At 39.0% G+C, this 19,687-nt stretch overlaps 2 protein-coding genes across 4 annotated transcripts; both read left to right on the forward strand.

Moving 5' to 3' along the window:
- The first annotated feature begins 1,099 nt into the window (after positions 1–1,099).
- si:ch211-140m22.7 (uncharacterized protein LOC570370 homolog) lies at positions 1,100–10,596 on the forward strand. 2 transcript variants are annotated; one of them, XM_061088909.1, is made up of 7 exons: positions 1,100–1,164; positions 1,722–1,775; positions 3,088–3,193; positions 5,637–6,788; positions 8,064–8,127; positions 8,720–8,844; positions 10,291–10,596. In XM_061088909.1, exons 1-7 carry the CDS (start codon positions 1,114–1,116, stop codon positions 10,320–10,322), a joined length of 1,584 nt encoding a protein of 527 aa, XP_060944892.1. In that variant the 5' UTR covers positions 1,100–1,113; the 3' UTR covers positions 10,323–10,596. The 2 variants fall into 2 exon arrangements, with proteins under 2 accessions (XP_060944892.1, XP_060944893.1); XM_061088910.1 differs by lacking the exon at positions 1,100–1,164 and adding an exon at positions 1,410–1,533.
- Positions 10,597–13,870: 3,274 nt separating this feature from the next.
- ndufv3 (NADH:ubiquinone oxidoreductase subunit V3) lies at positions 13,871–19,228 on the forward strand. 2 transcript variants are annotated; one of them, XM_061089158.1, is made up of 4 exons: positions 13,871–14,016; positions 15,455–15,566; positions 16,050–17,288; positions 18,923–19,228. In XM_061089158.1, exons 1-4 carry the CDS (start codon positions 13,972–13,974, stop codon positions 19,090–19,092), a joined length of 1,566 nt encoding a protein of 521 aa, XP_060945141.1. In that variant the 5' UTR covers positions 13,871–13,971; the 3' UTR covers positions 19,093–19,228. The 2 variants fall into 2 exon arrangements, with proteins under 2 accessions (XP_060945141.1, XP_060945142.1); XM_061089159.1 differs by having other exon boundaries at positions 16,053–17,288.
- The last annotated feature ends 459 nt before the right edge of the window (positions 19,229–19,687 follow it).

The following is a 19,687-nucleotide window of genomic DNA, read 5'->3' on the forward strand; positions in this document are numbered from 1 at the left end:
ATCTCTGGAAACAGATGGCTTAACTGCAGAATTTTACAAATCATTTTGAATTTTATCGATAATTGAAGACCTATTTCTGTACTTGATAAAGATTAAAAAATGATTGCCTTGTTGACTAAAAGCAGTCCTTGACACAATTATTGATCAGACTCAGTTACGCTTTATGAGAAATATATTTATTTTTAACAATGTTAGACTTGGACATACTTAATTACTCTGAACTGGTATCTTAAGATAGTTTTGTCCTCTTTCTAAACCTCTTTCAGGCCTTTGATTCAATAGAACATATTTTGCATTTTCTCCATAGCCGGTAGGGATGTTATCATTAGTCAACTGGTGGATGACACAACATTTTTCTTGACACATGCAAATCAATTACCTGCAAACTGGACTCTCTGTGATGAGCATCCAGAAACAGTCTTGCACCCTTTTTTGGCATTGCTCCCACACCAATACTGGAAGGATGTCTGTAAGTTTATCATTGACCATACTTTTCACTTTTTTGGAAAAATGTGGTATTTGGTTTTTGTTTTTCATCCATAAAATACCCTGTTTTATGTTTTTATGATATGTAAACTTAATTTCCAAATAATCTAACAAAAAGGCTGCTAAAACTTTTGATATTTTAAACTTTACAGGATATTTATATGATTTATATTTATATTTTACAACACCCCTGGCTTGTATGTTTGTATGTTCCTGTATGTTATACAACCAACCTGTATACAATCCCCTTGTATACAAGGTGACAGAGCATTTGCCATTCATGCCCCCAGACTTTGGAACAACCTGCCTGAGGAGATCGGGAATGGTGAAATTTCTTGCCTCATTTGAGGCTCTTCTTAAAACACACTTGCCTTGCCTTCCTGTGATCCGCTCTTAATGTTTTATTTATGTTTTTATTTATTTAGCTTTATTTTTGTTTTAATCATGTAAAGCCCCTTGTAAACCTTATTTTTAAAAGGTGCTTCATATTTAATATTAATTATTATTATTATTATTATTATGATTATTATAATGGTTGTTTCCAGTTCTGTTCCTCTTTTAATGAAAGATTGGTCTGTCGCGGTAAATTTACGTCACAGACGGCACGCCCCATCGAAAAAGTACAGAATGTACACAAGCTGGCTTTGTTCCCTGAGTGGGGACAGGGTGTTTCACACAGTAGGTACACAAGTTCAGCTTTCTTAACTATGATAGAAAAATAAAATATATAAGCAGAGAAGGTAAAAACAGAGGTGCAGGGAATGTTGGGAAAAAAACATTCATAACTTAGTAGATGTACTGTTAAATGTTCATTTTCGGTACATACACCAACACTAATCCACGTCCAACATGCATAAAGCATTAATGACGGACAATTGTTAATGTGCTGAATAAGCCAGGGACTGTGAAAGGCATAGTGATAACGGGCTGCTCAGAAGGGGGGCGTTCACTGTCACATGTTACATAAAGGTGACCAAGTCAGTGTGCGTTGCTACTGGACCTCTGCACTGCAGAAAGGGAACATTTGTAAGCACCATTTAATCAAAGGTAACAGCGATCTGATTCTTACAGGCTACCTTTAGTCTCACCGAGACAAGGTTGGATACGTTGACGTAGCAGTTGTCTTCATTGCAGTTCTGTTTTGTTGCACGGTGCTAATGTTGCTAAATGCATGTTCAAGATATTTCGATGTGGTTATCATTGTGTTAACTTCTTGTGTGCTCACTAAATGCCAGCACGGAGAGATGGCAGCTACGCTCCTGAGGATGGGACGACTGGGTTGTATCAAGGTAATACATTTTAAGCGTTATTTCATTAAATAATTGGAAATAATGTTGCAAATGTTTGGCTGACTGTTAACTGCTAACCACCATGCTCTGTATGTGGAGCTATCACTGGCCTCAGCTTCATGCGTTCTAAATTGGTGTTTTTTTTTAATACATTTCTGAGCTGACCGACAAATGAAACAAGACTCACCAACGTCACAAGTTATAACATGGAGCGAGCGAGTTTATTAGAGAGTTAGCTAGTGGTGCAGGCTTAAACCAAACACCAGGCCTATAGACTGAAGCTGGGTCAGTGCATGTGGTCATGTCAGTTGTGGTTGATATTCATATGAACCTTGGTTGGCTGAGCATTTATGTCAATGTTATTATTAATATAGATTTGATGATTACATTTGAGATTGACAATGCATAAAAGTAGTAATGGACATGTTTTGTGGTTGGATTGAAGTCATTTTTTTCTAACCAGACACTATGGAAACTCACATAACTTAAATGAATGTTCTAGTGGAGATTCTAATGTTTAAAATGTCCTATGAAAAAAACGGAGGCTTAGTTGAAATTAGCTGTAAAACACTTACCGCAAGCTTCAATGAGTAGCTGGAACAAACAGATGATAAAATCAGACTGGAAGGAGATGTTTTGGATATTAAATTGGAAATCAAAGTCTGTGTCTGTGTGTATACTGACACTCCTGAGATGTTTAATGTAGGCTAAGATATAATAGGCTAAGTGTACTGTCAAGGACAGAGACAATGATCTTGAAAATACTGACAACTTTTAAAAGATGGTCAAAACCGAATAAGTTCCCAGTAACTTTTTAAGCTACAAAGAAATGTTACTGTCACTAGATTTTCATGATAGCATGGGAAGAAGTCACATTTTTAAGTTGGTTGACTTTCAGGGGGGTTGTTACTGACACATGCCCCTGCTGTGTCCTCTGAAGCTGCCATTTTAAGCAACACATTGTTTATGTAAACCTAGCTGCTGTGTCCTTTTTTAGAAGTAAAATGTTGAAGTTATTGCATAATTAGACTGATGATTGTTTTTGGACTCCCAACATTTTCTGAGGATAATTACTAAACACTATGTAGCATTTCCCTAAATCATCTGTGGAGCAGACCTTATATGGCACCTTCCTTATACCCCCACTTGTTAAGCTGGACACACAGCTGTATTTTTATCTCCTTCAAGTCCTGGTTTAGCTGAACTGGTTTTGCTTAGTTGTAAATTTGACATTTTGACAGTACTCAGTTACCACTCCTCTGAGGTGAGAAAAGAATGTAACTGAAATCAATGTTCTATGTGTTTTTGACAGTGCTTGCAGGCTGACAGGTGGAGTACTCTAAGCAGAGCCCCTGTAGCTGTAGCCCTAAGCACAAAATCTGGTGGTAACAAAAAATCGTCCAAAAAGAACATCTCAGGTAGGTTTATCAAAACATGTAGCTGTTTCTTTAGTTCTTGCATTGACAGTGTCATTGAGCTGGTCAAGGGAGAAACATGTCAGGCAACAGTGTTTAAGTTATTTGTATTTCCTTAGTAGATACAACAGTACAGGGATTAGTGCTGGCTGTTATGGACCAGAAATATCTGTAATTTTAGGCTGAATGATTACACACTTTATCTTGGTATTTTCTGTCAAGAAGTCAAAATATTCAGTTGTTAGATAAACCCTCGCGCAAGTTGTAACAAGCACTTTCATTAAAACAAATGCTAATGTGGGCTTTCCTTCCTTCCGTGAAAATATACATACACATGTAAATAAAAATGATTTGAATAAATGGTAAAAATACAATTAGGCCTGTCTTTAAGACTGCTTCTGAGGTGTTTCTCCTTAAACCTCACATTCAAGCTCTCAGTAGATGCTTTAATTTACAGATGTTCCCTTAACCTTACATGCAGGGGGGTGGAATTTAAAAACTTAATGAGAAGTATTGGATGGGGCAATGCCTGTGCATGTATATACTTGTCCTGACAGTGTCATAATGATAATTTTTACCACAGCACCAAAACATCTGTTGTTGTTAGAGAGCCGATCACAATTTTTTCTTCCAGCTGCTTAAGAACGTAACCACTATTAAACAATCAGGAAATTTGTCTCTTTATTTCACTGCCATATGTTCGCAACTGGCACTTGCTGTCTTTTATTCAACCTATAGCTCCCTCGACCAATGCTGATTTTCTTTCTCTTTCTCTACACAATCTCTTGGTCTTTCCTACATGTCAGATAATAAGAAATAAAATGACTGTGAAGCTAATATCTTAATTAAGGGTGTAAGATGTAAATGAATATGCTTTTATGTTGACTAATAACAGTAATATGTAAATATGAGGGGCCCATAACACAACCAGTGTGTACCACTTTATATAAGTCCCCTTTTTAAAATTATTTCCCTATTTGTTTTTGTGTAGGCAGAACAAGTTTGGGTGGAAGGCCAATAGATGAATATAAAGAGTTCAGAATTTAAGCTTTTATATAATTTATATCTAGATGTGTGAAGCAACTCAGACAAAGGACCTTTTGTTTGACCCAAACCAAGTGAACAAAATATATTTTAACATGTGTGCTACAGATGGTTCTTGTTGCCTTATTTTTAGATCTATTTTATTTAAACATTTCATATCTCTGAATGTCTATTCTTGGCTTTCGACTTGGATTTCTTCTGTTAAAGAAAAGCTGAACTCCTGTTCTTGTCTCAATTTCATATTTTGATCTTAAACCCAAGTGTCTCAAATGTACATCAAAAATCACAAGTAGATCTTGCTTTTCCAACTGCTGAGGTTGTTGGGCCATTTTAAGTACAGATGATGGGTTTTGCCCTGTGATATTTTTTCAGGTCACCTACTCTGGGACCATGAACAGAAATTACCCAAGAAGTACTTTTTTTCCAACTTTATTGTTTTTCTTTGTTTGAGAATAATCTGTTTTAAGGTCCAGTGTGTAAGATTTGAGGTGAAACGGATCTACTGGTGTAAATGTTATATATAATAATCCTAGTGATAATTAAATACTTTATTTTTACATCGGGAACAGGTCCTCTCTATAGACGCTGCCATGTTTTTTTAACAGTAGCCCAAACTGACAACTGAAGGCTACCCCAGGTTTGGAGGGGGAGTTTGAGTTGAGGGGTGTTCTGCTGCAACATGCAACTTCACCACTAGATATCACTAAATCTTACACACTGAACCTTTAAGTGTTCTCACCATTTCAAAATGACCCCAAGCATAATTGTTGCATATCCCTTCAGACAACATGTACGTGGATACTGATATCTGAGAAAGGCCAACACTGGCCAATAAATAGGCTCTACAATGAATGCATAAACCCAGGTCATTACATTGGGTCATTGCCACTGTACATGAAGATAATAGACTTATTATTGTGTCCATCACAGCTACACTTCAGTTAAATCTTTTGAATATTATTTCACATGCTAACTGCCTCCTCAGCTGACCAGTGTGAATGAGTTTTGGGTCCTTTTGATCATATACTTCAAGTATTTACTATCATACAATTTTCTACAATACCTTTGCTTTGTCCATGTGACTAACTTGTAGCCCTGTGATGTTTTTACTTTTGTATTTTCTTGTAAAGCAGTACATATCATATACATATATCAGATACTATAGTATGTACTATACTATACTATACTGTGTATTACAGCCATTTTTCTTATAATAATGACCCTCACTCAGTATTTTTTTTATTTTCACTTACAATGGTCCTTATGTGCTATCACAAGACAACCATCCAGAAATTCTTCAGTTTGAAAAATGTAATAATATGAACATTTTGTAATGCCAACCATTTACACATGTAAAAAAAAATAATGCATCTTGTCTGCTTGCCCTCCTCCTTTATCCTAGACAAAGACCAGGCTCAAACATACTTCGATCTAGAGAAACTTGTCCAGCACAAGTCATATGTGCCTCCCAAGAAAGAAGTTTCTGCAGCGACAGCCGTAGCTGCAGCTGAAACAGTCGCTGATCCAGTGCTTGGGGTTTCTCTCACAGCTTCAGCAACAGAATCCATACCTGTCGTTGAAACAGTCTCTGAATGTGTCCCAGAAGCTGTGTCTGTTGCTGAAGCTGCCACTGAAGCTACACCTATTATTGAAGTTGTTGCTGAAGCGGTTGCGGAAGCGGTTGCTGAAACTGTACCAGTGGTTGAGGCTGTTGCAGAAGCTGCTGCATTTATAGCTGAAACTGCTACCACTCCACCAGCTGAACAGCCTGCTCAAGTTGCTCCCATTGAAGCAGTCCCTGAGTCAGCACCAGCCCCTGAAGCCCCAGAGTCTGTGGCTGCTCCTGTAGACATGGCCCCAGTGTCTGTGGCTGAAGCTGCTCCTGTAGACGTGGCCCCAGAGTCTGTGGCTGAAGCTGCTCCCATAGAGGCGGCCCCAGAGTCTGTGGCTGAAGCTGCTCCCCTAGAGGCGGCCCCAGAGTCTGTGGCTGAAGCTGCTCCCGTAGACGTGGCCCCAGAGTCTGTGGCTGAAGCTGCTCCCCTAGAGGCGGCCCCAGAGTCTGTGGCTGAAGCTGCTCCCGTAGACGTGGCCCCAGAGTCTGAAGCTGCTCCCCTAGAGGCGGCCCCAGAGTCTGTGGCTGAAGCTGCTCCCGTAGACGTGGCCCCAGAGTCTGTGGCTGAAGCTGCTCCCGTAGACGTGGCCCCAGAGTCTGTGGCTGAAGCTGCTCCCGTCGACGCGGCCCCAGAGTCTGTGGCTGAAACTGCTCCCGTAGACGCGGCCCCAGAGTCTGTGGCTGAAGCTGCTACTGTAGACGCGGCCCCAGCGCCTGTGGCTGAAGCTGCTCTTGTCGATGGGGCCCCAGCACCCGTAGCTGAATCTGCCCTTGTCGATTCTGCCCTAGCGCACGTGGCTGAAGCTTCTCCCGTCGAAGTGGCCCCAGCAGAGGTTTCTGCCTCTGTAGAAAGTGCTGAAGAGCTGGTGGACCCTGCTCCAGTCATAGCTGAAGCTGCAGGAGAGGAACTGCAGGTGGAAGCCCCAGCTGAACCATCTGAGGGTACAAACTACAACCTCCCCCTCTCCTCCAACCCTTCTCTTTTCCTCTGTGGAACCTACAATTGACCAGCAGTCATTTTTATCATCCTTTTATATAAGCAACGACAGTTGTTTGTGCTGAGTGTAAGGATAAACTGTAAAGATGCCCAACATCACAAACACATTTTTGTTCTAGCATTGCACAATGTTTCTATTAGTTCCTTAGTGTTACCTGATGCATTTTTACAATACCCTACCTTCTCCATAATCACCAGCACATATAACCCTAACTGACCCCTACTAGGTCATCACAAATGTAGCTCAAGTTTTCTCATGTGTTTGTGCTGCTTCAGCCATTTGACATGTAAAACGGGTGTGATAGAACGTTGTCTAGAGATCTCTGGCTTGCTGTATTTCCACACACTTTTTTTCTAGTCTAAGTAACAACTGCCTGCTAACTGCTTTCACCTTTTTCAATCAAACTTACTGCATGAACTGTTCTTCACACCGTTTGCTCATTGTTTTTTTTTAATTTTGAAAATTACAGGAGTTTTGTTGGTTTAAGGTCCACTGTTAAAAAGCATTAGCACTCCCAATTTTCCCAAGTTATGTGTTGTGATGTAATGCAATTATTTTGCTTGATTTTGTACTAAACATAATATAATGGGTACTGCTTACACTGGTTAAGGTGTATGTCACAATTTCTACTGTCATCTGACCTTTTTATACTATATATATGTATATATATATATATACATATATATATGTATATATATGTACATATATATATATTTATTTATTTTTATCTTAAATTCCTGTCCACCCTTGAAAGTTTTCATACTAATTATGGCAACGCATGGTAAAGGTCAAATGTAATCTGTCCCTTCATCTTTGATCCAACAATTTTGCTAATGGATAAAGGTTAAATGTGAAATTTCCTTGATGGTGAAAGCACTTGGTGTGACTGTAGACTGGTTACTGTGTTTAGCCAGGTTCTTTGGACTTTATTTTTAAATGTATTAAATTACTAGAGTGTTTATAATCGATATATATTGCAACAATGCTGTGAATGTGTGTAGCACAGCAACCTTTGACATGTAGACTGACTTAACCTCTCACACATTTTTCTCTGTCTGACCACTGTAACTGCTTACACTCTACCACCAAGTGCTGTTCTTTGCATGAGGGATACAGTTAAAACCAGATATAGCTGAATCTATATAAATTCCAAATGCATGATCGTGATATTTGTGTTTTTCTATGAAGAGAAATTAATTGTTCTTCTTGTGACTATCAGCTCCAATGGACCCAATTCAGAAGCTCTTCTTGGACTCCATCCGCGAGTACTCGACAAAAAGCCAGTGAGTCTCGCTGCATTTATCTCTTAAGGAACTTAACTGTACTGTTGCACTGTAGTTAATTTTGTCAAGGTTTGGTAGAGGTTCTGCTAAATCAGACATTGCGGGGGGGGGGGGGTTTATTCGTGCTCTAGTTCATCGGTCAGCAACCCTCTCTGGAGCCGCATGCAGCTCTTCAGCCCCTCTGCAGTGGCTCCCTGTACAGTGTTGTGCAGGAACAGTTATATTTTTAGTGAACGATGAATTGAAAGATTCAGTTTTCATATGATGAACGTGAGTGACGTTCACTCCAGCTTGCATGCGTGTGTGTGAAGACAGCGCGCACTCACATTTGTTCAGTACAACACGAGACTTGACGCTCACAGTCCGGACTCAGTGTTGAAATTACTGGAGCGACACGCAGACATGATCCGACACCATCAATTAATATCTTAATACATCGTAAGTTTGTCATCTAAAATATCCCAATAAAAATTGAACAATTTAATGTTAATTTTCATCCGCATGAAATGATTTCATGCCTGTAAAGTGCATTTAAGCTGGTAGTAAATGAAATGACTTAAGCTGACACCTGTTTTTTGTCATTGTCCTGTAGGGCTGCTGGGGGGCTGGTCGATGCAGGTTCAGAATATGAGAAGGCTTTAGCAGAGGAGATTGCAAAGCTTCAGAGACTCTATGGTGGTGGAGACCTAACATCTTTCCCTGACTTCAAATTCACAGGTGAGGCAAATTATTTAACTATTTAAACTATTGAATAGCTGCAATTGCTGTGTACATTCACATGTAAGGGACACTGTTTACAGCTTATGACCAGTCACAGACACTGACAAGCAGAGCTGCATATTTAACAGCAAGGATTCAAACTTATATTTTAGAAAAATTCAAGGAGGAGAAACGCTAAAATAAATCCAGTTGCAGCTGCTAAAAGCTGCTTTACAGCTGATTAAAAAATCATTGGATGGGTATAAGTCAATGGCTTTTTATAGTCAAAGATATTTGACTATAATTTGGTTTGTGTTTCCATTACATTAATGTGTTAACATGTATTCTCATTGTGTGAGAGATATTTTTTGGTGATACCAATCGCTATGTCATCAGCAGCCATATATATCACGTTGTTAAAGTGACATTATCAACCAACATTATAATAGGGACACAACTAAAGGACAGACGGAACAGATGTATCTATTGATTAATATAATAGTCAGTCAGCTTCAATGTAACATTAGTCCTGTCCAAAGAAACTTCTGCCCCTCACTGAAAACATACATGTCAAACTTGTTTTGTCTGCTTGATTAACTATTTTCCTTAGATGCTTATCACAGTGATTTCAATTACAGTTTTATGTGCTACTGGATATAAATAAGATATTCCGCTTATTGAAAAACCTGCACGATCACCATCTTGATTTGCTTCATCTTTATGTAAAGCAGTGGGATGTAAGAAGTTTAACTCATGAATAATAACATGAATCAAACTGAAGCCCCAATTGGCTACATACCTATCAGTTTATGCTGTTAGCTCAGGGCAGGGCAAGAGGAGACTATGTTGCATGTAGGCTACAATCAGCAATTCCCTAAAATTAAGCACCTGTTTTCTCTATGTAGCATAATACTAAAAGAAGTGGATAAAACCCACCAACAGTCATCCGTGATAGAAAGTCTGAAGATGACTCAAACAGTAACATATGAATGATAAACCAGGGCACAAACAATGCAGAAACCACTCTCATACCTTCAACAATTGCAGAAGTCAGGGGATCGGGACAGATGTTCACTTGGCATCAGCAAGAGAGACAACACAACCACCTACCTTTTTATAGAATGCCTACATTTGCTTAAAGGGGGCATATTATGCCCATTTTACCACAAGTTGATATGGTTCCTTGGGGTCTTAATGAAATGTCTGTAACATTTTCTGGTCAAAATACCACAAGGATCATTTAAAACAGCACCTTTTTACCCTGTCTAAAACAGCCCTCCTCAGATTGACCTGTTTTGAGTGCCTGTTCCTTGAAAAGCTAATCTCAAATATCAATGCACTAAATCTTCCTTTTGCTACACATGGATTGGTCAAATATTTTGCTACAGTGAGAACTTCAAACTATAAATGTTATTACAATTTGATTCTGGACTAACAGCTCTACTTTGTGTGTGTTTTTTTTAGAGCCCAGCTTGGATGAAGTTTCCCAGAAGTGAACATCAGCACTTTGAACCTTTTCTACTGACACCTGTTTCCTGTACATCTCCATAGTGGAACATTAAATGTCTGTTTACTGTCAAGTTGCAGCAAACTCTTGAATCTTGCTTTGTGTCTGAGACTAGACCTGTTTCAATGACTAGATGTGGAAGATAAAGTAGTAGATGAACGTATTTGGCGGACAAAGTGAGATTGAGCTGTGACATAAACTGTTTAGATTCATCCATGTCAGAGCTTAGTATAAGGAAAACATTAAATTCCATTTCATATCTATTGTGTTTATACCTCTTTCTGATGCTGACATCACAACATCGCAAATTAATCTTGAATGTGACTCCGTTTTAGCATTTAAATTCCTCAAACACTCGTAATGAACATGAATTGCAAGCAAACTGAAAAAAATAATTGCAGCTATTTTTATTTGAAAATATAACCAAGTAGAGTATATGTATTCTCCAAACCAGGGTTTTATTTAATCCACTTCAGTCCGTATGCAGGAGTTGAAAATACAATAAACATTTTTAAATTTAATTTCAAGCCAGATAAGTTACATACAAGGTGTGCAATACATGATAAGTTCACATGTACCAGGAGGCAGAAATGAAACAAACAAAAGAGTGGTTCCAGATCTAAGTTACAATGTATTTTGATTTATCCTATGAATAGACATAATATATATATCTGAGTTCTTACTATATAATTTTCAGCCTCATGGGTGCTCGATCAATGATCATCAATCACCGTGTAATCATACCAACAAGACCCATGTTGAGGCATTCCCTGCCTCCCGAACTACAAGTGAGAGATTATTCCACAGGAGAGCGGCTTGATGGCTGAAAGCTCTGGCTCCTATTCTACTTTTAGAGACTTTGGGGACGACAAGTAAGCCTTAATTCTGGGATCGGATTGCTCTAGTGGGTTGATGAGGTACTATCAGATCTTTAAGGTAAAATCGCACTATATTATTAAGGCCCTTGAAGGTGAGATTTTGATTTTAAATTCTATTTTAGATTTAACCGGAAGCCAGTTCAGTGATGCTCATACTGGAGAAATGTGGTCTCTTTTCTTGGTTCTCGTCAGGACACGTGCTGCAGCATTTTGGACAAGCTGCCGAGTCTTTTACGACTTACTGCTGGAGCCTGATAATAATGAATTACAATAGTCCAGTCTGGATGTAACATTGCCGTGGACTAGTTTTTCTGCATCTTTTTGCGAAAGGACATGTTGGATTTTTTAGATATTACGCAAGTGGAAAAAGGCGGTCATAGAAATTTGTTTTAAGTGAGAATTAAAGGACAAAACTCAGGATCGAATATCACTCCCAAGTTCCTGACTGTCATTGGAAGCAAGGGCAATGTCGTCTATCGCAGCTTTATCATTAGATAATGTATCTCTAAGGTGTTCAGGGCCAAGTATTATAACCTCTGTTTTATCTGAGTTTAATAAGAGAAAATTGTGGGTCATCCAGGTTTTTATGTCCTTGAGACATGCTCGAAGTTTAGTTAATTGATTAGGTTTTATTGACAAGTATAACTGGGTGTCATCCGCTTAGCAACGGAAATTTACCGAGTGTGTCCTGATAATGTTTCCTCGTGGAAGCATATATAATGAGAATAAAATTGGGCCAAGCACAGAGCCCTGTGGAACACCATGGTTAATTTTGGTGCGCACAGATGACTCATCATTAATTTGCACGAATTGGAAGCGATCAGAAAAATAAGATTTAAACCAGTTTAGTGCAGTTCCTTTAATGCTAATTAACTGTTTTAGTCTCTGTAATAAAATGTGATGGCCAATTGTGTCGAATGCTGCACTGAGATCTATCAGAATGAGGACTTGGGTGACAACACACAAGCATGGGGGAATGTTTTGTTTTTTTCTGTTGTTTTGTCTGAAAAGGGGTCAATTTGGCTGCAACACTGTTAGCGGAGAGAAAGATGAGCTAGTTGTGGTGGAAACATACGATATTACACACTCCTATGCAACTTTGAAGTTGGTCTGTACCCTGCCATTAAAGACAGGGGGGAACCGTTGGTTGAGGGAGGAAGTTGTGTGTTGTTTAATGGTTGGACCGGAAAACTTTTTTGTTACTTAGGCTATAATTACGATTGTTGGATTTAGGATTCGGCGGATGGCATTACCTGGTTTGTGACGGGATAAGGATGGCGACTCAGGGACCCTAGAATGTAATTGAATATAATAAGCTGCAAACAAATGTAAGGAGTATTCTAAAAAAATACAAAGATGGATTTTTGGAGGAGATTTTGTAATTCAGAAGCAGAGATGTTGGCAAAAACTTCATAGGTCACACAATAATAGTGAAGAGGGGAAAAGAGGAAGAGAAACTATGATAGAGGAGAATGAAGATTTATTAAGGCAAGAGGAATACACTGCTGATTTGTTCAAAGGGGCAGATAGAACATCTTTGAAGTAATGGTGGGGGAAAAAATCGATTCTGTTCAGTATCGCGATATTTTGCGCCTGCGATTATATCGATACTGTAAAACAAGGTTGTTTTTTTTTTTTTACAATTATATATGTAACAGCCCCTGGCTGGCAAAGCATGACGAGGAGAGTTTCAGAGTTTAAAATATACCTAGTGTGTATGTGGAAAGGATGTTCTCCACTGCAGGAGATATAGTAACGGCCCAGAGGAGCACTTTAACATCTGAGCATGTTCACCAACTCCTTTTTCTGAACAAAAATGCCAATATTCCCAAATGAATTTAACATTTTGGGTCATGACCTTGCAGCCAACTGGACTGGACTCTAGCAGTAAACATTTGTTTATTTTTCTCAATTTGATTGAAGCTCTAGGTTACTCTTATTTATATGATTATTCTCAGGTTTATGTTACTCTGCTGGAGCTCAGCGTTCATGTGAGAGGTCTCCTATTCAGAAAATAATTACAAAGGTCCTGTGTCCTGAATGTTCATGGACAGTCTTTGCACTACCGTTTCTTATTTTTTGCACTTCAGTTAATGTGTAGAAGACAATGTTAGCCAGCATACAAAAAACCTTTATACAGAATTCAAATAATGGGCCTGACAGTAGTAAACTTGCAAAGGAGGCTGCGGAAAATAGCTGCACTGATATGTCGGTCAGTCTCAGTAAGGCAGAGACTACCATGAAACAGAGCTTGAGGGAAATGTGGCAGAAACAATGGGAGGAAGACAGGAAAGGAGTATGGTTTTACCGAATTCAAAGGAAATTGGAAGAAACAAGATGGGCAGGAAGAAACAGAAAAGAAGGACACATAATATCAAGACTTAGATTTGGACACAGGACTAAAAATTACTCTGCAAATAAGAAAAACATGATCCAGGAAAGTGTGATTATTGTGGGGGAAACCTTTTTTACAAATCAAAATGCAAGTGTTATCGAATACTATTTTACTATCTGAGAATAACAAATATAATTGAGAGAATATACGTTTTTCTATTTTAATAGAATACATAATAAGATATCCTGAGCCACACTCCATACTAGCAGGTGGCGGTAATGCGCAAAATTGTTGTTTACCAAAAGCAAATAAAAAGAAGAAGAAGAAGAAGAAGAAGAAGAAGAAGAAGAAGAAGAAGAAGAAGAAGAAGAAGAAGAAGAAGAAGAAGAAGAAGAAGAGTTGTGTTTACCTTCAGTTAACACAAAATGGCGACATCCATGCTGCGATTAGGTCGACACGGTTGTTTCAAGGTAAAAACAATCCATTTGTTTCCCGCCGTTTTAATGTATCGTGTTTGGAATATACACAAATGGAGAGCAGCATAGCGTTTATTTAAGATAGTGCAGGCGAAATTCTGACCCACGACCCTTAAACAGTTGGTGTGCTTCAGAGCCACCAGCTAGCATCTGTTCACAAACACCTTACCTACCCACATCGTAACACCATGACATTTATACACATGATCCTTCTGAAACTTACTATTGATACATTTCATTTAATTTATTTGACATTGGCCGGGGTGACACAAGTGTGCTGTGGTAATGGTTATAGTCTGGTCGGAAAATATGACCTTAACCAGAAGCATTTACATAGTAATACATTATAGCGTTAGTTTTCTTAGAAACAACACATGTATATCGTTTTTAGAAATGCAAACGTACCTTGCATTACATTACCAGTAATTCAGGTGTCTTTTACTGAATGACCTGCAATCTTGGTCAGAGAAATTGCACAGTTCTAGTGGACACTATGGTTTCTGAGAAATAATTTTAAAAATGCACATGATGTTTGCAATTGATATATGTTATATGTGGTATTACATTATATTTTAAGACTATTACTGTAAAGTAAATAATTTTAAGATAAACTATAGTTCTTATTCAACAGATACAGTGCCTGGACTCAGTGAGCTCATTGGTTGCTATTCATGGTGAATCACTGAAAGGATTAAAGTACAACTTCCTGTCATAGTCTCATCTTGTGTTATTTTGAGCTACGGAATATTCCGACTGTGTCCGTGTTCATCCTGGTTTGTGCACAAGTATTTCAAGGTACCTCAGGAACATTGTTAATCGAGATGTTTGACACAGAGGAGTGGAGAACCTTGGTGGTCATCTTTTTGTATACTTTTAGTGTATTTGTTACGAACAGATTGCATTGTTACATACATTAACTAGAAGCAAAACTTGGCTTATGACTTAATGAAGTTTCCCAAAAGCTTAGCCTTATGAGTCACTACCTTCATCTCAATCAGGGTTTTGAGAAATTCTGGATTTGCTGCTGTGTTTAACTAAAGGCTGTTTTAATTTTTGGATAACCAACCAAGGCAGGCAAAGCTCTGTAGACAAGGTTAAGAACATCTTCTTGTATGAGAGACCCATCAAATGCCACACAATAGGTGGGAGGTGCTGATGAGTGCAGTGCAGCTTTACTGATAGTTCAAATTTACTCTTTTTATATATTCACAATTTATATACAGTTGACTTGAACATTTTAGATTTACTTAACAAACACTATTACCACTTAAATGTCGACAGAGCACGTTGACAAAATAAATATGTACATGACCATGTTAACGAGGTCAAATGAAAAAAATTATTCAATCTGATGATCAGGGTCCAGAATGTTATGATATAAGACAGTACATGTCAGTGTTTTGGCTTTTACTCAAAAAGAGCTTTTGTTCAGTGTCTCCAGTTGGAGAGCTGGGGCGTCCTGAGGAGTGGATCAGCTGCTGCGCTCTGCACTCAGGCTGAAGAGACAGCCAAGTCAACCAAAAAGACCAAGGCTGCGAGCAAGAGTAAGACCTTTTGATTATGTTGCCTTTGTTTAAAATTTACGTCAAATGTTTTACTAACTGGTTGTTATTGTGTATTTTATTTTTTATCCACAGTGATATATATATATATATAGTTTGTGATTTAAAGCTTAACATGTAACTTTATTTCACAGAGAAAGGTCTAAAAATTATCTCTTCCAGTCATCCATTCTACCCATAATAATTCAGTTTAAATTAAATTGAATATTATTAAAATTGTATCTGATTGTGTTTCTGACTGTGTTGAATTCTGAACGGAGATACGTTGACGCCATAAACGAGTTAAAACAGTACTGGAAGTGCATGTATTTTGATTGCTGAATATTGTGTGGAAGCAATTTTTTTTATTTTATTCTGATTAATCAATTTAATTCCGGGAAAGCAGATTTTGTTGCAAGATGAAGTCTAAGGAATTTCACTGTTTATGTTATTAACTGCTCTTGTCCCATTTACCATTTTCTTCAGCAGCAGAGACACCAGAGGAGAGAGCAACTTTACTAACCTCCAAGACTTCAGTTGCCTTCCCAGTTAGATTTTCACAGCCTGGGTTTTTCCCCGCACAGTCTATAGGGGTAGCTGTACCAGTGACCAGTTCCACTGCCACTACAGAAGCAGAAACTGCTGCAGTAGCTATATTGCCTGTCATTGTTGCCAGTGATCCATCTTTAGCTATCACACAGGCAGAAGAGACTCCATCTGGTTCTTCACATCCAGCTCCCAGCCCAGATGTTGCTCAGGTTGTCGATGACACTCCTCCATCTGTAGTTGACACAACAGCTGAGTCCCTGGTCTATGCAGCTAGAACAACACTATCACCATTCGACAATCCAACTGCAGCCTCTCCCTTAGATGATGTAGTCCCAAACACCACAGCTTCCTCTGATCTTGGTGATCCAGCAGCTGATATTTCTTCATCCTCATTGGACAGCTCAGACTCTGATTCAGACTCTGATTCAGACTCTGACTCTGACTCTGACTCTGACACTGACACTGGCTCTGGGGATGAGAAGTCCGAAGTGAGGACCCAGACCAAGACCTCACCACCACTAGTAGCAGAATCAATGAAAGAAGAAGCAGAAGTTCATATGGTCACATCAAAGATGAAGGAAGGCACAAGGGAAGATGAGAAGGAAATTCCACCAGAAATTGTAGATAATCCTGCCCCTGCTGTTGATGCTGACCAGGACACTGCTCCAACAGTTTTAGCATCCATAGAAGCAGCTCAAGCTACCATGGAGACACCCACTGTCAATTCTGATGAGTTGGTGGATTCTGCTTCTGAGATCTGCACTGCTGCTGAAGACACTCTAGACGGCACTGTCTTAGCTGAAGCTGCTTTGAATCCTGCTCCACAAGTGGTAGAGGACATTCCATCTCCTGCTGTCCCTTGTGCTCATGTAGAAGCTCCAACCAAAGTTATGGCCGAGGCTGCAAATACGGAAAAAAATCCATCTGATGCTCCGGTTGAAACTACAGATTGTGCCTCTGCCGAAGCCCTTGGAGATGCTGTTGAAGAAGCCCCTGAAGAAGCTACTACAGAGCCTTTAGAAGCTGAAGCTGCCCCCGCTCTAGTTGCTGCTGAGACACCAGCTGAGGTTTCTGCACCTGTGGAAAGCCCCGAGGAGCTGATGGACCCTGCTCCAGTCATAGTTGAAGCTGAAGAAGCAGATCTGCAGGCAGAGGCCACAGTTGAACCATCTGAGGGTATACACTACACCATTCTTTCCCCAAAATCTCCACTTCTCTCTCTCTTCTCTGTTGATCATTGAGATAACCAAACTTTTCTTTACTCATTCTAACATATTCTGTGTTCTGCTAATTCATGTAAGGCATCAGCTTCCTCCATAGATGCTAGTTCCTTTTTGCTTTCACAGATTTTCTTAATGTAATTCCCGATTCTTCAAAAAAAATTTTTTTTTTCATCAATGTGAAATCTTAATTCCCATTACAGTTGTTCACTGTGGTCAGGTTGGCATAGTGTGCATGTATCTAGACAGTGCATGCTGCATTTTGCTACTCTTTAACGTTGCATTTGCCAATTGCAATTTAGACTTGTTTATCTTCGACCCACCCACACAACTATGCTGTCAATGTATGGTCAAAGTGTCATTGCTAATTGCATACTGTGACACTAATCCTACTCAAGTTTCTGTTTAATTCCACTCCTTTTGTGATTGGGAATCTACCATACCATAGTTGTATCTTAAAGTTTCCAAATCCATCATCATTCCCAGAAAATATGATTCATATTAGTTTATTTTTATATCTTTCTCACTTTGGCCTATTTTCCGTTCATACTGGTTCTGTTTCATGGAAAATGGGTTATGGGACTCAGCTCTGGGCAATCACTGCTAAATTTTAAACCTGGTTACAGGTGTTATGAGTTCATTTTAAGGTTGCATGTAATAACACCATTGTTTTGTTCCACTGTGCCAGGTATTGCTATTGCTAACAGTAAGAGAGTGCACATGGTCAGGCTGTGGTAGTAGGTAAGATGTGTTAAATGTCCTCCTGTCCCTGACAGCACCTGGATGAGCAGATCTGGGAGTGATTGGAGTCAGATGAAGTATTTCTGGAACCAGGATTACAAATCACCTAGACGCTTTAAAAAAAAGAGAACTGGCTCATGGTCATAATATGACCAATAACACTTGGGTTCTTAACTTTATCACCTGTTTCTCACCTTTAAGCCTTTGGGATAAGCACTGCATCAATTAATGAATGTTTTTTAATGTATTTCTCTGATGTTTTATGTGTATGATACTTTGTTCTTTTTTATATATTGTTTCTAACCTTACTGGTTGGTATTGGTATTGAAAGGACATTACACAAATGAGTAATCAAAACCATCCAAGTCTTCATAAAACATTGATGTGTCCTTGAAAATATATTTCTTACATGCCTCTGGTATTATTTTATCTAGTGGGCTTACTTTTCTCTGTGAAAGCACATTCACACTGATGCTTTCCTCTTACAAACATGTTCCCTGAGGGTTTTTACACCAGTATGTCTCCACACTCATGATCCACTGTAAACCACCTTTGTCAACATGTGTGAATTTGTAAATGTGTAGTCCTTTCAAGAACCTTTCCAAATTGTTTTTGAAGTAAACTACATTTTGTTCACATTCTATTGCTTATCAGATATGACCAGATCAAAATTAATAACCTTTGTTACCTGAAAAATAGGAAGAGTGATAAGGACACAGATGAGAACCAGGATTTCATTTGGCTAACATTGTGCTATTTCTGTTGAAATACAGAGCAGGAAGACTTGTGATATTAATCTTTGCCCCAGACCTTCTGACATGCCCTTCTGTTTTTCCCCTCTTCCCGCAGAGATTGTCGTAGCGGCACCTCCAGAGCCTGAGGAGCCATTTGACAACAGCACTTATAAAAACTACCAGCACCACTGCTACACCCCTTACACATTTGCTGACCTGGATGTAGAGATGGCAAAGTTTCGTCTCCCTCAGCCGTCTTCTGGCAGACCCTCGCCCAGACACTAGAGGAGCGTACAGCTACAAACCTTAATATTTTGGTGATGGTGTTTTCCTTTTTTCATAAGGTCATCCACCACCTGTCACAGCTTGAAATTCAGCTGTTAAAGATCTTATATTATTAAAGTTCCCAAATAGGAAATGATGTTTGTTTTTGCCTGGTGTGATTCTGTTTTGTCTCACATAAAGGAGTAGGTGTATAAAGCGATAAGAATGATTTTTTTATGCTGCTATTCTGCCTTGGGGACATCATTTAAATAGAGCTGAGTGTGCAAGTGGCTCATCTGTATTTCTCTTTTAATGATTACAATTCTGACTCCGAGCCTGCCTCCCTACACACAATGCCCTAATTATCCTGGCAATTTTTCTTCTTTTAGGAGTAATCAATCAGCTATTGTTATTTGTGTGTAAGAGTGCACGTGAGATAATCTGCATAAATAAGTGTAAACTGGAGATATGCGTAGAAAATGCGTAAATGAGAGCAGTGACTAGCGAGCAAAAACGCCAGCAGGGTGCAGAGGGACGTCATGTCCCCGCCCCTTCACGAATATTCATTATCCGAGCGCCCCAGCGTGCCCTTACGTGATGACGCACCGCGACAACT

The sequence above is a fragment of the Limanda limanda genome, chromosome 16 (assembly GCF_963576545.1).
Source record: "Limanda limanda chromosome 16, fLimLim1.1, whole genome shotgun sequence".
Lineage (NCBI taxonomy): Eukaryota > Metazoa > Chordata > Actinopteri > Pleuronectiformes > Pleuronectidae > Limanda > Limanda limanda.

Bases quoted from the DNA above. Each gene is read 5' to 3' on its own strand.
- si:ch211-140m22.7 (XM_061088909.1), top strand. From the start codon at position 1,114: ATGTACACAAGCTGGCTTTGTTCCCTGAGTGGGGACAGGGTGTTTCAC. The intron at 1,776-3,087 runs GTAATACATTTT...TGTTTTTGACAG, and splicing joins GACGACTGGGTTGTATCAAG to TGCTTGCAGGCTGACAGGTG. The intron at 6,789-8,063 runs GTACAAACTACA...TGTGACTATCAG, and splicing joins CCCAGCTGAACCATCTGAGG to CTCCAATGGACCCAATTCAG.
- ndufv3 (XM_061089158.1), top strand. From the start codon at position 13,972: ATGGCGACATCCATGCTGCGATTAGGTCGACACGGTTGTTTCAAG. The intron at 14,017-15,454 runs GTAAAAACAATC...GCTTTTGTTCAG, and splicing joins GTCGACACGGTTGTTTCAAG to TGTCTCCAGTTGGAGAGCTG. The intron at 15,567-16,049 runs GTAAGACCTTTT...CATTTTCTTCAG, and splicing joins GACCAAGGCTGCGAGCAAGA to CAGCAGAGACACCAGAGGAG.